This window comes from Paramisgurnus dabryanus, chromosome 15 (assembly GCF_030506205.2).
Source record: "Paramisgurnus dabryanus chromosome 15, PD_genome_1.1, whole genome shotgun sequence".
Classification (NCBI taxonomy): Eukaryota; Metazoa; Chordata; class Actinopteri; order Cypriniformes; family Cobitidae; genus Paramisgurnus; species Paramisgurnus dabryanus.
The window spans coordinates 35,242,130-35,261,538 of record NC_133351.1 but is presented as its reverse complement, the minus strand read 5'-3'; the positions used below and the strand labels follow the sequence as shown (position 1 = coordinate 35,261,538).

At 38.3% G+C, this 19,409-nt stretch overlaps 1 protein-coding gene across 1 annotated transcript in view; it reads left to right on the top strand.

Annotated features, from left to right (window-relative positions):
• Positions 1-19,409, top strand: part of myo3b (myosin IIIB) — a 146,416-nt gene that overhangs the window by 25,142 nt on the left and 101,865 nt on the right. The window contains exons 10-11 of the mRNA XM_073811996.1: positions 1,901-2,046; positions 14,737-14,802. Coding sequence (XP_073668097.1) covers positions 1,901-2,046; positions 14,737-14,802 — 212 coding nt within the window. The remainder of the gene's footprint in view (positions 1-1,900; positions 2,047-14,736; positions 14,803-19,409) is intronic.

Here is a 19,409-nt window from a genome sequence, read left to right as displayed (position 1 = left end):
ACTACTCAATTACAGTAACTTGAGTAAATGTAATTCGTTACTTTCCACCTCTGATAAAAACATAGTCCTTTTGCCACGTTATGGGAAACTGGTATGAGGATGCAAGAGCAAGTTAACAAAATAACATTTATTACAAAAACCCGAGAACCAAAACAAACAGGCAGGCAGGTATAAACAGTAACACTGACTCGATGAACAGACTAGGACACGAAATGGCAACAATGATCCGGCAACTGAACATACAAAAGACAGGGATATATATACACACAAACTAAATAACAAACAGGTGTGAAGATTAGTAATCAGTGAAATGTCCAGGTGACAACAATCAGAACGGACACAAACAGAACACGGATAAAAGGCCGTGATTTTTTTTTATGCGGTTCGCCGTTCGTCCACACAGAAACGCAGTATAACGTCACTGAAACTGAACATTTTTGAAAAACCCCTGCCAGGGTGAGGTTTTTCAGAAATGCCGGTTGCAGTGTTGTCTAGACAGTACAACAAAGGTTTTTGCTTCTGATTAAGGCTTCTAATGGGCCAACGTGGCTTAACGATTAGGCCGGTGACACACTGGATGCGTGGCGTATCTGTTGCGTGTCAGTTGCGTGGGGGCTGCGTCGCGTTTTCTGTGTCTGTACATACCAGAAGCATGTCTGACTCGGTGCTGACGCGCTGCTGTTGCTGTAGGTGACATATATTTTGGCTGGAAAAGCTTCCAAGACGCTTGCGTGTGGCGTGAAAAATAGGCGTCGGTTCTATTTCTAGCAAGCACGCGTTTTCCGCGCGACTCGGGCTCGAGTCTGCAAGCTCTAACCTGTTAACATGGAAGCCGAATTAAAAACGGACACGCTACGCAGCTGAGACGCTCACGCCACGCATCCAGTGTGTCACCGGCCTTAGGGTTATATCACCTCCTGCTGGTGTGGCATGCTCTTGACAGAGCGTGATCGCGTGTTTTTGCGTCTTCATGTAGGCGGAGAGTAGGCCGGGATACCGACATACCCACTGTTTTTTTAACAGGTTTTGTTAGTTTCTTGAAGTAGATTGGTCTCCACGAGGCGGTTCCCAATTCGTTGGTCATGACGTGGCGTCGTAGTGACAGACTGAAAGGGAACCAAACACCTTGTAATTACTGTTGACTTTGCTTGGATAATAGAATCAGACATCTCAAAAAAGACATGTAACCAAATTCAATGTTTTAATGCTTTAATGTGTATCTCACTGCTGAGGGTGTGTCAGCTCATTTTTGTGTTTGTGAGTGAGCTTTTGTCTATAATTGTTGTGTAAATTGTGAAGGTTATTGTTGGACCTTAGCAAGTGTGAAATTAAGTGAGGTGTAGGTCCAGTGGGGGAGGCCCCTGAGGGCCAATTAAAATACAGACTTTATTAAACATTTGGCTGCATGATGACTGATCACAATGTTACTGAAGAACTAACAGGACATCATTAAGTTATGTCAGCATGATGTGTAAAGAGAAATGTTAGCTTCAGAGGTTGATATTTCATAACTCTGGAAAGTATTAAACTTACTTTTAGACTGTCGCTCTAAAAGTTCTTATAAATGTAAAAATAGTTATAAAGATATATAATAATATTACACAATATTATAGCATAACTGAGTGTTTCACATTCACAAAGGAGAATTTAACATGTTTGAGTCCATATTAAACATGTTTGATTGCACTTATCTTGGCAACAGTTTTAGATCTTTTTTTGAAACACTAAAAGAAACTTTGACAGCTGGAGAAACTTGATTCCAGGAGAAACATATGACAATCAGATAATCTCTTCACTTACTCTTATTTCCCTTTGAAAATCAAGAGATCTTATTTGTAATTTTTTTCTCGTGGTTTAGATTGATAGTTGGCTTGATATCATTGTGTTTCTCTGTGTGCAGGTGATCGCGTGTGAACAACAGTTTGATTATTCATACGATGCCCGCTGTGATGTCTGGTCTCTAGGAATCACTGCCATAGAGCTGGCAGATGGAGATCCACCCCTGGCAGAGATGCACCCGGTCAAAGCACTCTTCAAAATACCACGGTAAGACAGCAGAGGGAGATATATACACACCATACCACAAAGAGCTGGGCTCAGGACAAACAAGGCAAGGCTAAGAGGAAATACAGAAATAGAGGGACATAGGGATGGAAAGATGATGTTTGGGAAGAATAGGAGAGAGAGAGTTGATAAAACCACTTTCAGTGCACTTTGATGAAAATGAATGTTACATGCTTATACATATACATACATTCACAAACTCTTTGATTTGAAAAAAGCAAAAACATCAAAACATGTGGTCATAACAAGAAAGTGCTTAAAACAGTGTCAACTGGCATACTGACACATTGCTTTTATGATGAATAGTTACATATAATCCCAGTTTAGCCTCATTTAGATCATCTCTTTATGTAGATCACTTTTTATCAGAATCAGAAAATCTTTTTGACTCCAATTTCTGATTAACATTTCTGATCTGATCTTCCATCATCTTCATGATCACACCATTTAACCCCATTGTGGTTATGTTGTGTTATTGAAATTTACATTTATTATTCATTTCTTCTATTGTCATTTAGATGATAGCTCTCATGTTGTTATAGCTTGTCCAAAATGCTTCTATTTGGGCGGAAGCAAAAAGGGCTGTTTTCATGTGTGCACCTTTAAATGCAAATGAGCTACAGCTTTTGGTTAAAAATAGATCTGATTCCCGTGAATACAGTCATAGACAATAGCTTCTTTAGCCGAAGTAGTGTTACGATGTGCTAACAAACACATGTAGAAAAGCTATTGGTTAAAGTTAGCCAGTCAGTCAATGGCTGTGGGCAGGGCTTTGTTAGTGTGACATCACATTAACAAGAAAATCAAAACTGCATGCCTAATGAGACTGTTTTGGTTTAATGGGGTTTAAATAAGAATGAGAGGGAGAATTGTTTTTCATTGTAGGGTGGTTGTGTTCACACACTGCCAACACACATTTATGTCCAAACACCTTGTAAAAGTGGATTTAGCATAATATGAGCCATATAAACCCATTATTGTCTTTTAAGTTAAATTTTAACAGGAACTTTTTTTAAAAACTCCCATAAAACTACTAAACATGCAAAAAATATCCAACTGATACCAAAACTGATATTAATGACCAATCAGTGGTGTTTTAAATGAGTTTTTGGTGCGAATTAAAGAATCTGGTTAGAGCGTGCCACACATTCAATGAGTATATACTAAAGAACAGCGTGCAGATGCAAAAAAAAAAAGATTTATTGTACTGTTAAGTCAGACTTGATATAGCAGAAGTGACGGTTTCAGTGTTGTGTGGTAGCTTTCTTTATATTTATTTGCAGTTTGATAATTCATTTTTCATTAATGCATGAAACAGCAACCTAATAAATCATAAACTTTCTCAGCTTGTTAATATGCATTGTTTTTAAATGTATTCTAATCTAAGTTGTGCAGTTACATTAATCTCATAGCTGTGTGTGTGTGTGTGTGTGTATAAGTAAACACTCACCTAAAGGATTATTAGGAACACCATACTAATACTGTGTTGGAACCTTTAGAACTGCCTTAATTCTACGTGGCATTGATTCAACAAGGTGCTGAAAGCATTCTTTAGAAATGTTGGCTCATATTGATAGGATAGCATCTTGCAGTTGATAAAGATTTGTGGGATGCACATCCAGGGCACCAAGTTCCCGTTCCACCACATCCCAAAGATGCTCTATTGGGTTGAGATCTGGTGACTGTCGGGGCCATTTTAGTACAGTGAACTCCTTGTCATGTTCAAGAAACCAATTTGAAATGATTCGAGCTTTGTGACATGGTGCATTATCCTGCTGGAAGTAGCCATTAGAGGATGGGTACATGGTGGTGATAAAGGGATGGACATGGTCAGAAACAATGCCCAGTTAGGTTGTGGCATTTAAACGATGCCAAATTGGCACTAATTATAAAGTGTGCCAAGAAAACATCCCCAACACCATTGCAGCACCACCACCAGCCTGCACAGGGGTAACAAGGCATGATGGATCCATGTTCTCATTCTGTTTGAACTGGTGTTCCTAAATAATCCTTTAGGTGAGTGTATATACTTCCACAAAAAATGACTACTTGTTTTTAAGATAAGAATATATTTCATAAATGCCAGCTAAAGGCAAATTATATTGCGATTCTAGTTTCAAGGATAAAGCACAAAAAGATTATTCGGCAGTTAGAAGCATTAGTGTAACATTTGTCTTTAAATCTTTACTGAGCTCAGCTGTTAACTTTGTGAAAACTTCTCTGTGTGACAAATAACTGTGTCTGTGTCTCCCCTCAAAGTCTGCAGAATTTACTGAAAATTGGCAGGCAGGTTTCTGTGTGAACACAAACACCTAGTACCATTGCCATAACATTCACGGAAAGCATTGTGTGTGAACAAGAGGCAGAAACAATGCTGTAAGGGGCATGCTGTAGCTTAGCACAAAGACTGGAAGTAAATGGCTCCAGCTAGCATACTGCCCAAGTAGCAGTGCTTCGCCTTCTGAGACATATGACCTTGTTATTTATACACGCTGTGACTATAAAAATCACAACATAAATATGAAAATATTGACGTTATTTTGTCACTTATTGGGAGCAGTATGCTAGCTGGAGCCATTTACTTCCAGTCTTTGTGCTTAGCTAGGCTAGCGGTGGGTGCGTCAGACAGAGTTACGGGACGCACAGAGATCACATGCTCCTTAAAGGCGCTCTAAGCGAATCTGTGAGACGTCACTTTTTGTTGATGTTTGAAGTGTTTTCAAACAAACGGAGCGTAGCTAACTCCTTCCCCTCCATTCTGTGCTTTCATGAACGCGCCCAACCCCCACCCCCAAATCCTTCTTGTCGTTTATTGGCTCAAACACTTCGTTATGTTTCGTGATGCTAGGTTGGGCCACTGTGTTTTACTGCAGTTTGTGGATCCTAGGCTGTCTACAGAGATTGCATATTTTTTACAGTTTGATCAGCGGACAGGCAGCAAGCAGATAGTGAGGAGATGTTTGCTGTATGTAACAAAAAAATTTTTATGGTCTAAAACGCGTGAATTCGCTTAGAGCACCTTTAAGATCTTGTCATAAACAAAAATGTACACACATAGTTTCTGGAGAGAGAAATGCCCCTAAATTCAAAGTTTTTCTGAGTATTCAATCTAAAGGAGGGTCTTATATGCAGTGAATTTTAAGATCTGTTTGTTTATGCAGGTGTTGTAGCTGTTCTGTAATGCTTGAAGTTTAGATTATGAGAGCTGGATATGAGTAATGATAGCGTTAGAATACTGTGTTTTTGCCTTCGCGGGCCAATTTGTCATATAGTTTATGCTTGAATGCAGCAATCGTGTATAGTATCTACACCACCATGACATGCTTTAAAATGATGTGCATCATCTTTTTCACCCACCTGTCTTTATCTGCCTCTAGCTCTCTCTTCTGTATACCTTTTATAGATGAAATTAGATATTTGGGCCCGGGCACATAAATCAGATGCGCGAGACCTTTAGCATGGCAGCGGCTGAATATATCAGTGTTCGCGTGTGTAGTGGCGCGTGAAATGATTCTGTTAACATGTCATCTGTCCGGGGCGGCGCTCCCACCATCAGCCGCTCTCAGACGGAGAGATTACGAGGGGGCGTGGATAGATCAGAACCTGTCACTGTGAAATGTTTGACTCTTAATGAAGGACATCAGAGAGAGGAGTGAATAGCTGCACAATACCACAATCTCAATACAATTATGTCACGCTTTTTTCATTGACACGAGCATGGATTTTAAATTATTCATAAATGGCTTGTGTTCGTCGGTAGAGAAAAAGATAATTTTTTAATTCAGATTTTTTTCTTTAAGAAATTGTTTTTTGTTTTACACATACAGCTTACAGAATGTGTATGTTAGATTTATGTCCTGTTATGTTCCAGTAAACTGAATTTATATGCAAGTGAGCATTTTTACATTACATTTGTCAGAACTGGAAAAATAGCTATGTTTGGGATGAATTACTGAGCGCACAGACAGCCTGCTGGTATTGATTTGTTGTAGGTGTTTGCTGCTTGGTGTGTCCTCCTTAGACTTCTTAACTAATTAAACAAGCATTACCCAACCAGTACCATCATGAAAATGGTCTAAGTTATACTTTGTGCCCACTATATATTTATTCAGAGTGGCTTCAGATCCTCAGATTTCACCGCCACAGGTGCACGCCTGTGTTCAGCTAGTGGTCTGACTTCGACTACATTTCCATTTGCTGAAAAATAATTGCCACCAGGCCACTGGGTGGTTGAGAAAATGTACAGGTCTTTTGTACGTGGCAGATTAGTATTGACAAAATGTCTTGTGTGTCATCTATCATCAGAAGGTGGTATGGCCACAGCGCTTCTGTGTCTGTTTGTATGTCCATCTGAAGCTAAAATTATAAGGTACACTTTAAAATGAAGGTAACAGTTTATTTTGATAGTCCACTTTAAACATTTTACTTTTTTACTAGTAAGTTTGCAACTACATATCAACTAACTCTTTATCATAGTATTAATAGACTGTTAGGGGTAGGGAATGGGTTAAGGTTAGTAGAATAAGCTGATCTTTCTAATTGCAAAGTCAGTAAAATGTCTGTTGAGGAATCATCACAATAAAGTTTTAGTAAATATTAAAGCAAAGCATAGTTAATTAGTTAACAAGGTGGTTGAAAAACTTGGACAGTTGTTAATATACCTGGGTGGCTCGCCAAAGTAAAGTCAATGTGTGGGAAACACTGTTATGATTCTATACTTCTAAAAACAGGCTGTTGAACTCCTGGTTCTATGTAGCTCCTCCCTCAGAAATAGGCAATATGCTCAGATTGGTTAGCTGGCCCAGTGTGTTGCGATTCGCTGACCACCTACCTCACGTTGTCTGGCCACGTCAAGCCCCTTCTTATCTTGACAGATAGTTGCATGTGCCGGTGTATTGTAAACAGTGGCATCAATATTTCCTTTATTGCCTGAATCAGACCCATGGAATACTAGTGAAGAGGATTGAGCAGGGTTTGTGTAAATGTAGGGGTTTGTGATGTCACTAATTTCTAAATAATTTCTAACTAATCTCCTGTTGCATTCAACTTTGAGCATTGCATTAAACTTTGCAAATGTTCTTTATGCTTAAACAGCAATGTTACAAACTGTAAAAAACTGTAGGTAAAAAAAAGGTACAATACAGATGAATTGCCAGATGCTTGTGCATTCTTCAAGGCCACATCTGTACTCTTTTAAATGGACAAATTATTAAAACTACATAACTACATTTTACTTCTGCAGTTGCAGCCATTTTCTGTGTTTCTGATGACATTGCAGCGGTCAGGTGGTACAGGTCGAAGCTCTTTTGAGTTTGCAAGTTGTATTTACATTATTGTTATCTCATAATTACAGTAATTCATACACGCACCCTTTCTTCTGTAAAATACAGAAAGACGAGTTTGAATTTGACTGATCTTTTCCATCAGTGATGTCTACTAGGGATGTGCATCTCCATAACGGAGTCAGATGCAATACGCATCTCGATGCATAGTAGCCTACGATGCGATACATTAAAGATACATATGAAGCAGCTACCGATGCGATACGATGCGATTCACCCCTTTACGATGCAGTGCGGTCTGATGCAATGAAAAAAGGTAATGCTTTGCAATTTAATATGGTACACTCTTAAAACAGTTGTGTTAAAACAACAGATTTTGTGTCTTAATCACAATACATATAATGAGTTGTCCCTTACTAGATACATCTGTGTTATTATTAAAACAACACATTTTTTGTTGTTTAAACACATTTTGTGTTGTTATTTTATTTATACGTAAATAAATCAGTTTTTTACCGATTCAATATGTTGGAACAATGCATCGCCAGTGTTTCCCACAGATCTGAAATTTACTTGTGGTGGTAGCTGGTGAAAAGGGCAATCATTATCCACCGACAAAAAATGGTCTACTATACATGTGACAAAGAACTAATAATGTGTGACACAACACAAAACTTTGATTTATTGAACATTAATATTAATTTCACATTATAGTTTATTAATCTAACCACCCCAAACTTTCTTTGCCATAAACAAAGCTGACACTGTTTGTCAAAGCACAATGAAAACACTTAATGTTTTTGCACTGATATGAAGCAATTTGTTGACCCCTTTTATCAAACTCAATATATACAATACTATGTATACTATAGCCTATTAATAGACAGTGCAGGTCTATAGATTATAAATGTGACTGATGTTATAATGTTAATAATAGGGATGTGCATTTATGTCATTTTTTCATTTCGATTAATCCATAGGTCTGAAGAACGAGTACTCGATTAACTGGGGGCGGGGCAATCAAAGGGGCGGGGGGCGTACACGTCATGGTGAAAATGAAAATATTTTGATTAAAACACTCAAATAAAACGTAATTTTGAAGAAACTACGACAGAACAATGAACACATAATAGATTCCTAATTAATCAAATGTTTTTAACAGAAACCTCTAACAGGAAAAGCTGCGTGATGAAGTGAAACTAAAGGGTTAATAAACACAAACCGAAGCCCTTTCTATTTGATGCACTCTGCATAATATTAAGCCTTTATACAACATAAATGTACAACGTGCATCTATCTGCATAAAATGCAAGACTTCAACTAAGGTTTCAACTAAGTTATCTAAAAAAAAAGAAAGTTTAACTCCCTTTGTGGATGTGCATCAAAAACAGCGCACATTTAAAGCAACACTATGTAGTTTTTTTACCTTTAAATAATGTCTCTAAAATTATTTCAGTGATAGAACAACTTTTAACTGGACAAATTGTACTGTTGCTGCAACCTGAGCAGCCTCCTAGCTGCTACAAGCACACTCTGAAAGTGGCGGTGGAGGGTAGAGCACACAGCCCCGCCCCTCCCCCTGCCTGCAGAAGAGTGTCTGATACCAGGCACTGTTGCGCTTTTCAACCACATGGGGGAGCTGTAAGTCATTTTTACATGGAAACTACATAGTGTTGCTTTAAACACGTCCAGTCAAAGTTCAAGCTTCATAACATTAAGCAGCTTTAAGTGTTTTGCTATCATGCGCGTTTAGCTGTGTCGTGTCGTCCTCTTACCTCAGTCAAGATGTAATGGTAATGCTCGTATGGCTCTCTGGTATCTCTTGACATTTGATGTTTAAATATGAGATGATAATCCATTGAACTTTTGACGGCGCTGTACATTTTGCACCTGACTGACTGTATTTCGAAAATCACGACATCCTCTTAAACCATAGTGCCTCAGTGATGTGAGTTGTGGCTGGCTTCACGGGATCGGCGGGCTGCCGCGCATTGCGCGGATCGGCGGGTTCCTGCGGTGCGGTCGCGCGGAATTATGTTTGTTTTTGAATCACGCATGGTAATGTTACTGATGTCATACGTCGGTCTGCGTAGCTTGACACGACGTCAAACACGCATCTCCAGACCCAGTCTTTACTACCACAAGCGCTTGTAATGCTAACCAGACATCCAAATGCCGCCATATCCACAATAAATAAATAAATAAACCCACATGATCATCGTTTTCGTGATCGATCATCGATGCCACGTTCGAGTACTCGAGCAATCGAGTACTCGTGCCCATCCCTAGTTAATAATTTCTATTAGATAGGCACTTTTACTGTTTCTGCTTTCTATTTCTCTTTTGCCGATTAAAAAAGCTTAATCCACTATTTATTTCAGATTTAAAAGTCTACTTGCTGTCCCGATGACAGACTTTACATTACAGCTTAGCGTTTTTTATATCCTGAGTCAGCTAGAGCTTTGCTCGTTCAGTATTAGCACTGCTTTTTGCTACAATCTCTGTGCAACTGTTTAGATTTTAGTAAAGATATGGTCTATTAATAGTAAGATTATTAAAAATGGGATAAAGAAAATGAAGCGGCGCGTGGTCGTGACAAGAGCCAGTTGTTATCGCCATAGACACCGAAGGCACGCTGAAACAGCACTCGTGCTTTAGCGAGGTAGCGCTCGCGGCCGTTCTCCGATCAACTCTGGTTTTACACACAATATTAATCAGACGTGGGACCCGAAGTAATGAACTAGGACCGACCCAGACCCTACTGACCATTTAAAATATAAACCCGTAACCGTACGGTTCCCGCGACCTCAGTGAAGAAAGACCTCTAATGGTAAAACTCTGCTCAAGTTCAGAAACATGAAAGGATACAATGTGACACTGAGGTTGCTTCGCGTCGCACCCAATTCATTGAGAAACAGAGAGCACGTGAACGGACACTCAACGGGAGAGACACAATGTGCTTGCACGCAAAATGAAGCCAACTTGGATGCTATAAACACATATGCACATAAGCATATGCAACCATTTTGGTCGCAGTGTAGTTCCCTGGCTGCTCAGTATGTGCTGCAGTTGATCCAGTTTGCCGCGGTGGATGATGAGTTTATGACGCATGCATCATCTTCACAGTCACCCGACTTCCACCTCTCTCTCTCTCTCTCTCTCTCTCTCTCTCTTCCTCTCTCTCTCTCTCTCTCTCTCTCTCTCTCTCTCTCTCTCTCTCTCTCTCTCTCTCTCTCTCTCTCTCTCTCTCTCTCTCTCTCTCTCTCTCTCTCTCTCTCTCTCTCTCTCTCTCTCTCTCTCTCTCTCTCTCTCTCTCTCTCTCTCTCTCAACAAAACACGGGTCATGCAGTCGAGTTCAGAAAATACGGAAATTCGTAAAATGATTTTTTTTCCTGGGCGGGTCGCAATTTACCTGGGCGCATCGCCCAAGTAGAGCCTATGTATGGGAAACACTGATCGCGATGCAAATGCTAATTTTTTAAACCGATGCATTGCATTGTAACATTTTTATGCCGATGCACCGAGCGAATCGGGGAATCTTCACATCCCTAATGTCTATCATCATTTTTGGTTCTGCATGTCTGGTAACCAGTTACACCAAATTGTATTATACACGTAAGCTTTGAAGTTAATGTGAAATCGGTGAGTAACAACTTTGATGCTCCTATATCGTAACACAATTAGACTTTAACCTGGTAGGGTCACATATTGTAAAAGTTATGTAACAATTTCATGATGAATCAAAAAATATATTCTTTAATCAAAATATATTTTTGATATTAGGGCTCCAGACTGCCACCAAATGGGGGCATTTTGCCACCAAAATTTAAGAGTGTGCCACTAAATTTTAACATCCAGTTGCACGTGTGCGACCAGTAAATTTGACCTTTTTTTGTGATATGACACTGAATTTGAAAACGGCACATTGTACTTTCTGTATCTATCATTAAAGTTTTTATTAGTAATACAGTGGAAATCAGTAGAAATGTGAATATTTGGATAGCATGTTGATTAACAGTGTGTGCCCCTAAGTTTTCTGGTTGCGCCCCTAAAATTTTCATTTGGGGGCCACTGTGCTCCTAGTGAAAAAAAGTTAGTCTGGAGCCCTGGATATTGTGTTCATTTTATTTTCACAATCAAAACTTGTCCGGACATGTTTTTGGCAGGTTTCTCTTTTTGTTTATAGCTTGTCATCTACACTGTATCGGATTGATGTTGTGAGCAACATGACTGCCAGCGTGACTGTTTGCAGTTAGATTTTCGTGCCTCTGCAGTTAGATTAGTATAAACCTACGGTGTTTACATCCTGTCTGAGCACGCTCACAAACAGCCAGCGAGGGCGAATACCACAGCAGAATTTAGCAAGCACAATAAGAGCGCCATCAGCAACGCTGCTTCACTTTGTTATGTATAAGCAGCTCTCTACAGCACTGCAGCATCAATGTGAGCGCGTGGCTGCAGGCGCGCATTATATTTTGCATTCGGTTATTTTCCTTTGATCTGTTCTTCAGAGAGGATGGTCTGTCTGAATATCTATCAAAGCACCGAGTGACTTAGTGCAGCCCAAAATGACAGATTATTGCAGAAAAAAGACAACTTTGTTTAACAGGGGTTGGTTTATACGCCTCATGCTTTGTTCTTAGTGTTAGTTTCTGATGAAAGAGGCAGAAGATGTGTTTTTAAGTAGTATGTCTGTCCTTCGACCTGCACTGCTTTTTTATGTCAGTTTGAGACTTCAGTCAAGCTTAAAAGAGATTATGAGCCATTGAGAAGAAAGGAAGCACAAGTACAGCAGAAGAAACGGAAATAAAAAAGATGTGAGGTCCTCGCTCATATCCGCTGAACAACGGCTGCATTAAACAATAAAACACTGCAGGCAGGACTAAAATGGAATAATAATCATTTATATAAATGGGGGAAACTTATACTTTTATCAGGATAGGACAGTTATGTATATGCTTACTTTTCATTGTAGTGGACCTTTACAAAAGAGTGAATACCTTGATATGTACTAAATAATGACCATATAAATATATTGTAGCATTTATATAGTTCTCCAGGGTCTACGATTGTCTATAAAGCATTCAATTCATTTATATTAGACTTAACCTTATTGTCAATGAGCCAATAAATGCTGTACAAATGGCAGCATTTACAAAAAGCATAGTATTACCATGGCAAAAAAAACAAAGTACAAGAATTTTTGTCAGTGAATACTTCAATATTTAGGAAAAACATGGGTACCTTTCCAGATGTTTTCATAGGTCTGTCTGGCTGCATCCGGCCCGCCTTCACGTCCAGCGTCACAGCTGCTTGTGTGTTAATATATGGGTATGTGAAAGTGCGTGTGTGTGAGTTAATAGATGGCTCTGTCTGAGTGTAGCTGACAGAGGGATTATTCGCTCTCATAACTCGGCTGCTCGGCGGACAGATGTTGCCTGCCAGACAGTCGATGGGGCGGCTCATTTGTCATCCAGCATCAGGCCGCTGTGTCCCTGGCCCACAGTCTACTCTTTAAAGACTTAAACACTTACAACTCCAGTTCAGTGATATACAGCGGCTCAGATGAGATACGACCTGAAGACCTGCTTAAACTCTGCAGCTAAAACTCAGTGATGGCCTGTGTTAGGTGTAGTAGTCACTGAACTGCAAAGATAAAATACTGCACAAACTGTCAAAGTCTGGATGTGAATGGTACAGTAGTACAAATAATCTAGGGTTTGTGAAGATTGCACCTCTTTAGTTAAAGGTAATATTTGTCACTTTAATCTTGATCTACATATGGGCAATTCCATGCAAATGTCAACATTATCATGAAAAGAAAAGCTTTTAACCATATTGATAGCTCAAATGTATAGATTTGGTGGTTTAAACACCAATGCAAGGTCTCATTTTAAAAGCCTTTTATGGTCCATATTAAAGTACATGCAAATTTTAGATTTGTTACATCTATAATGGAAAAATGTCACAAACAAAATGCTGTTTCTTCCTCATAAATGCACATACAAAACGTATATTACATATTCTTTTAAGGGCCGTCCCTTCTCCATTTGTTGGTTATTATTGCTTTTGGTTTGTGCGTTTTAAATTACACAATGCCTACAGAGGATATTGTCTCCCAAAAAGTTTTTTGTCACATCCATAACACATGTATATTTTCATAGAAAACTTGTAAATTTAAATTTTCTGATGTCTGGACTATATCAACAGGGCTTATGAAAATATAAACAGATGGTTCAATATATTGGTAATAAATGCATCTTCAGTGTAGGGATGGGACGGTATGAAAAATTTCATATCATGATTATAGTGACCAAAGTTATCACGGTTATCATTATCACAGTTTTGTTAAAATGAGATGGAAAGTTCAAAAAGAACTGATACACACCGAAAACATTGGAGCAAGTTTTATTTTTGAAAATCACAATTTAATATTTTATGTCCCTGAAATTATTTCTGTGGTAAAAAAAAAAATCTGTCTAATGAGTTTACCATGAATTAATACAATACATTATCCCTTAAATGCCTTCTTGTGCAAAAACTATGTTGCATGTGCACGCCTGCGTCAAACTGATTCTGGCTGGACAGGATTTACCGCAAGTTTTCAAAATCACGGTAATCAAACACGGTTGTAATGATAATTACATTTTAAACGATAATACTTTTTTTAATGATAGTAAAGCATAGTTAAGACGTTAAAACTGCTCCTCTAAACAATTCCCAATCTAGCTTAGTCTGTAGGCCTAACTGTTGATTATTAACTGGGGTGATATTAAATCATAAATATGAAAACTGACATGTTTTTATGGTCTTGGTCTTGACTCTGTCTCCACTCCTGAAGGACTCCGTCTCGACTTGGACCTGCTTCCTCAAAGACTCCGTCTTGACTCGGACTCGGCATAGGCGGTCTCTTCCCCATCACTAGCAATTTGTGTAATATAATAACACACATGACATAAATATCATGCTGTATATCTTATTTGAAAGATGTAATTAAGTAGAGGCTGATTTTGTACCATTGATGAGGGTTTACAGAGGAGTTGTAAAAAAGGCATTTGATTTCTAGCCTTTTATAGTACTCTGTAAGAGAACGACTTGGCACAGTTCTGTCTGTACCTGTGTGTGTGTGTGTGTGTGTGTGTGTGTGTGTGTGTGTGTGTGTGTGTGTGTGTGTGTGTGTGTGTGTGTGTGTGTGTGTGTGCATTCAGGTGTGCGTACTTCACATTTTCTTTGTGTGAGGAGATGAATGCGAACAGACATTTGTCCTGAAAGCAGTTGTACCTTTACTTTGTAATGTATTTACTATCACTGAATAAGATCAATACATTTGTTTCACTTTCATTCATGCTTGTTCTAACTCTTTGTGTTTGTGTGTGTGTGTTATCTGCAGGAACCCATCTCCTACCCTACGCCATCCAGAGCAGTGGTGCAGAAGTTTCTGCTACTTTATTGCTCAGTGAGTACAAGAACTCTCTCTCTTACTGTGTATAGTGTCTGAAGGTGATCTGCATTTTAGTGAAAACCAAAATGTTTTGTTTTACTCTTTACTGGAATTTATCTGAAATTTACAATCACATTTTCTCTGTTGTCTAATAAAGGTAGTAATGATACTACTAAATACCAAATAATAGTTTGTGTTTCTTGATTATATAGAAAAATGTATTTTAAATATTTTGATTATCTGTGTGCAAATAAAAATGAGTAAGTAAAAGCATTTTTAACATTTAAACATAAAATTTAAACTTACAGGTGAGTGACGCCTCACTTAAAGGATAAAATTACAAAATTATAAGACATTTTATTCTGTCATCTTTTCTTCCTTTTTCCCCCAAACTCCTCCTTTTCTGCAGAATGCAATAAATCCGCTCAACCAATCACAGCGCATCATTCAACACATTGTAAAAAACAATGGTGGTGCTTTGACTACACACAGAATCCTAGTTTTCCTCATCTACTTTGTACTTTGTGATCAACAAACAAACAAAAACAAAATAATACTTTTGATGGCATTGGCATCAACGTAAGCCACTGGGCACTCCTGCGACGGAAAAATGCCGCCTGTTTCTTGTTCTTACACCACAGCATCAAGCTTCTGTCATGCTAACACGTTGACCCCAGGGGATCTTATGATAAAACTTTTCATTATTTTACTCGAAGTCAATGAAAATTGAGCTGATCGCTGTCAAAAAAGATTCAGTAACGACGTCCCAAGGATGACAGCAGCAATGACAGTGTTCTTAATATCATGTGTTTTGATTAATGCCATTGTTTATTTTTTATAAGTGTATACCACTAGTCAACTAAATGAATATAACATGACAAAGATGAATACACATTTATATATTGATTCAATAGATTTATAGCATTTAAAAAAAAACTTTGGAGAAAGTTTTTCAGTTTTTATAATAAATCTTTGAAAATCAAATTATGGATAACATTTTTAATGTTATTATAACCTAAAGATGCTATGTGAAAGTTTGTAAAAGAAAATAGTTGTTTTATCTTGTCAGATTCTTTAACGAAATCAGTCAAAATTGATTTATTGCGTTTTGGAACAAAACTCTTCAAATATTAAGATTAACTAAAAATAGCAATATTACAGAAATAATTTAACTGAATATAAAATTTAATTTAAATAAATGTTATAAAACTGTTATAGTTGAACTAATAGTGTGTTTGAAGATAAGGAAAATTTCTCAGGACATGGTACAGCATCCTTGCCTAGACGCAAACTGCCTTCATCAGCAGTGTCAAAGTCTACCTGCCTCTCGAAGCTTTCCCGAGCAAATTGGTAGCTGATGGCAAACCAGACGCCCGCTGACAAGCTATCAAAGCCTGCATCCTAATCCTATAGTTTTTGATATGGAACAGTATAGACATTTGAGTGCATTAAAGGAGATGCTAAATTACACTTTGACTACTACTCAGTAATGGTGTGCTAGTCTAGCCATGACAGCATCGCGGGAATATCATCCATCGTATTTACACCACATAAACACCTGCTACCAATGAACTGTTAACATCTAAAGAACTGTTGGTTAGTTTTTCATGAAGTTTTAAACTATATGCATGTCCTTGCAGTAGATTGTAGTAGGGATAGTCTGACATTCATATTTATATGTTTTGTATATTCATATATGACCCTGCCTGAGAAAACCCAGCCAAAGTCATTTTGTGATTTACTGTTTTCTACATAAAATCATCCTATATAATGGATCCACTGAACACCCATTCTTTTATCGTAGACTCAGTTGTTAGATCTCTTTTTTCTTCAAGACTGATCATAACTGTTTTAAGTTGTTTATATAGAAAGGTAGATTGGTCTAATTTAAATTCAAATAATAAGACTGCTTAGCCCTGACTAATTGCTAGTTAGTCATACTTATTCTTAAGATGCAGTTTTAACTTCACGGCTTTGATGCAACCGGCCATAGATTGTTTTTTCCAGTGTCTGTTGATTATTTTGATATTTATAAAAACAAATATTACTATTTTCTTTACAAGGCAAAATTATGACTATTTCTATTTCCATACTAATATTGCAAAGAAAACGTTCATTTGTCAGAAAAGCTCTTCAGATGTGCGGTTGAATTCATGTCATGGAGGTTGTAAATAAAAGAGTCATCGCTTTGGTTCTGTGCATGTGCCTGCCTGTTTGTATAAAAGCACTCAAATGCAGAGATTATTATTTCATTATGGAAAATGAAAACATCAGTGAGAGAGAGAGATGCTTGTGCACAGCTGGAGGAGCTCTGAAAGCTAATTGACTCATTTATTTGTGTTAGTTGTTGATTTGTCAGTGTGGCAGGTATGTCGGCCGCTCTTGATGAATTAAAAGCACAGTCGGAGTCATATCTTTACTTGAAAGGATTTTATTCTGAGTGCTGCGCTCTCGTTTATTTATTTGCTCTTTTCTTGTTCTCTTTTAGCCGTGCTGACTTCTTTAGAGTAAGTGGAAATACAATCTTCAACACAAATGCCTAGTGTGGTGTAAAGGTTTAAGGTCAGGCTGGTAGAGTCTTAACCCTTAGGTTACTTTAGAGCAGCGAAACTGAACAAGTCTATGTTTGAATAAAAGTGTCCTTATTGACTATATTTGCTTTTTATAAGGTCAGGGATATAATAAGGTTGCCAATGCTTGGCCTGAAAGAGAAACGTAACAAGTACAGATGATATCCATTGTAGTGTACCTCTTGGCAAAACACACAACATTAGCCTTTTTCACACAGTTATTTTGGTGAAAAGTTGGATCAACTTAAAAAATAACTTTAATTGGTAATAATTTAATCTATAATTTTCACTTACAACATAAAAGTTGAAAAAAATATTATTTTTAAATTAATCCAACTTTTTACAGTGCACCAGAATGAATTTACCAGTAAGTACAAAATGTGCTGTTCACACATACTGAGTACATTCAATCAATATCATTATTATTTTGATGGAGGTGGCGTTTAGCGGCTTTTGCATTCAAACTCAAATTAATCATTGTCCTTCAGGTTTATGACTATAAACTGAAAAATTCTGTTGAAGAGTATTTAGACAAATCAAAGTGGTTCACTTTCCACATCATACATGCTTCAGTGTCACAAACAGATTTTTGTAAATAATCATTCATTAATATATAAATGAAATAAAGCTTGGAAAATCAACACTGAGAAATGTTTAGCATCAGACTGCATAAACTTGCAGTGCATCATTCAGTGTTTGTGTTTGGCAGAATAAATCTGCTTCAGTCTCCTGAGGAGGCGTTTCATAAACATCACGCTGAAAAACTGGGTTTTCAGGGCTATCAGATCAGAAATAATTCTCTTGAATAAATCCCATCTCTCTCTTTCTGTGCGTGCGTTCGTGCATGCGTGTGTGTGTGTGTGTGTGTGTGTGTGTGTGTGTGTGTGTTCAGTCAGTATTTGGAGGACACAATGTTATCAGAAGATGCAGGCTGTTTGTTCTCTGTAGGTGTATATAGCAACGTGCTGTTGTTCATGTGTTACAAATGTGCCTCTGCTATCAGAGCCATCTGCAGTTTGGACCTTCAGCTATTCTGAGTGTTAATGGCAGACCCCTGGTCCTCCAAATTTACTGCATTGAGCCGGGTCTAACATGGCTGATCTCAGCACAATAGTTACAGTCTATATTAGTAGGGCCACAAACTAATGCAGGGTTAAGGGCGATTTATAGTCGTGCGTAGGTCCTACGGCGTAGCAGCGACGGCGTAGGTTCCGCGTCGGTTTTCATTTATACTTGTGCGTCGCCGTCCGCGTCGACGTGCAAACACACGCGAAACCGCTGGTTGGCAGTAATCACGCGTGTAACCACAGTAGCAGCAGAAGTCGTCACAGAAGAAGAAGCTAAGCAAGTAAACCCACAAACGAAGAAGAAATAGCAACTTCTTGTGTATAATTTGAGAAGACCAGCGATGATGGAAGTAAATAAACAGCGACTTATGTTTCAGTTTGAGTTAAATCACTCCTCAACTTGGCTCATCTTTGTTTTCACCGTCTCAAACGGAAATACCTATGACGCAGTTTTTTTTACCTGACGGGAGGGGTTTTGGTGAACCAATCACAGCGCTTACGGTCCGCGTAGAGCCGACGCAAATTTTGGGCGGTGCGCGTCAGGCTACGCAGAGCTGCGCACAGGCTACGGATAGCCTACGCCGTAGCTACGCCGTAGGACCTACGCACGACTATAAATCGCCCTTTAATTGTAACGCAGCTACTTTACATATTTCTACATGGCCGAGCAATTTTTGCTTTTGGTCTTTTTCTCTTAATGTCAGAAGATCTCATGTGAATCTGTGAAAAGTTTTAAAGTGTTTTGGTTCAGATATTGAACAATATGAGTGTTTGTGAGGCATAAAAGTAAATGAAGTCACCAAATCCAACCTTATATTATTTGAATCACTGTCTTGTTTCTTAAAACATAACAACATTTCATCACATGTCATTATCTCCTAGTAACTGATAGCTGGGATTGAAAATATTTTTACACAGCGAGGTTAGTTGTCACACAGTGTTACAATGAGGCCTCAGATATACAAGGATAATGAAATGAAAACAA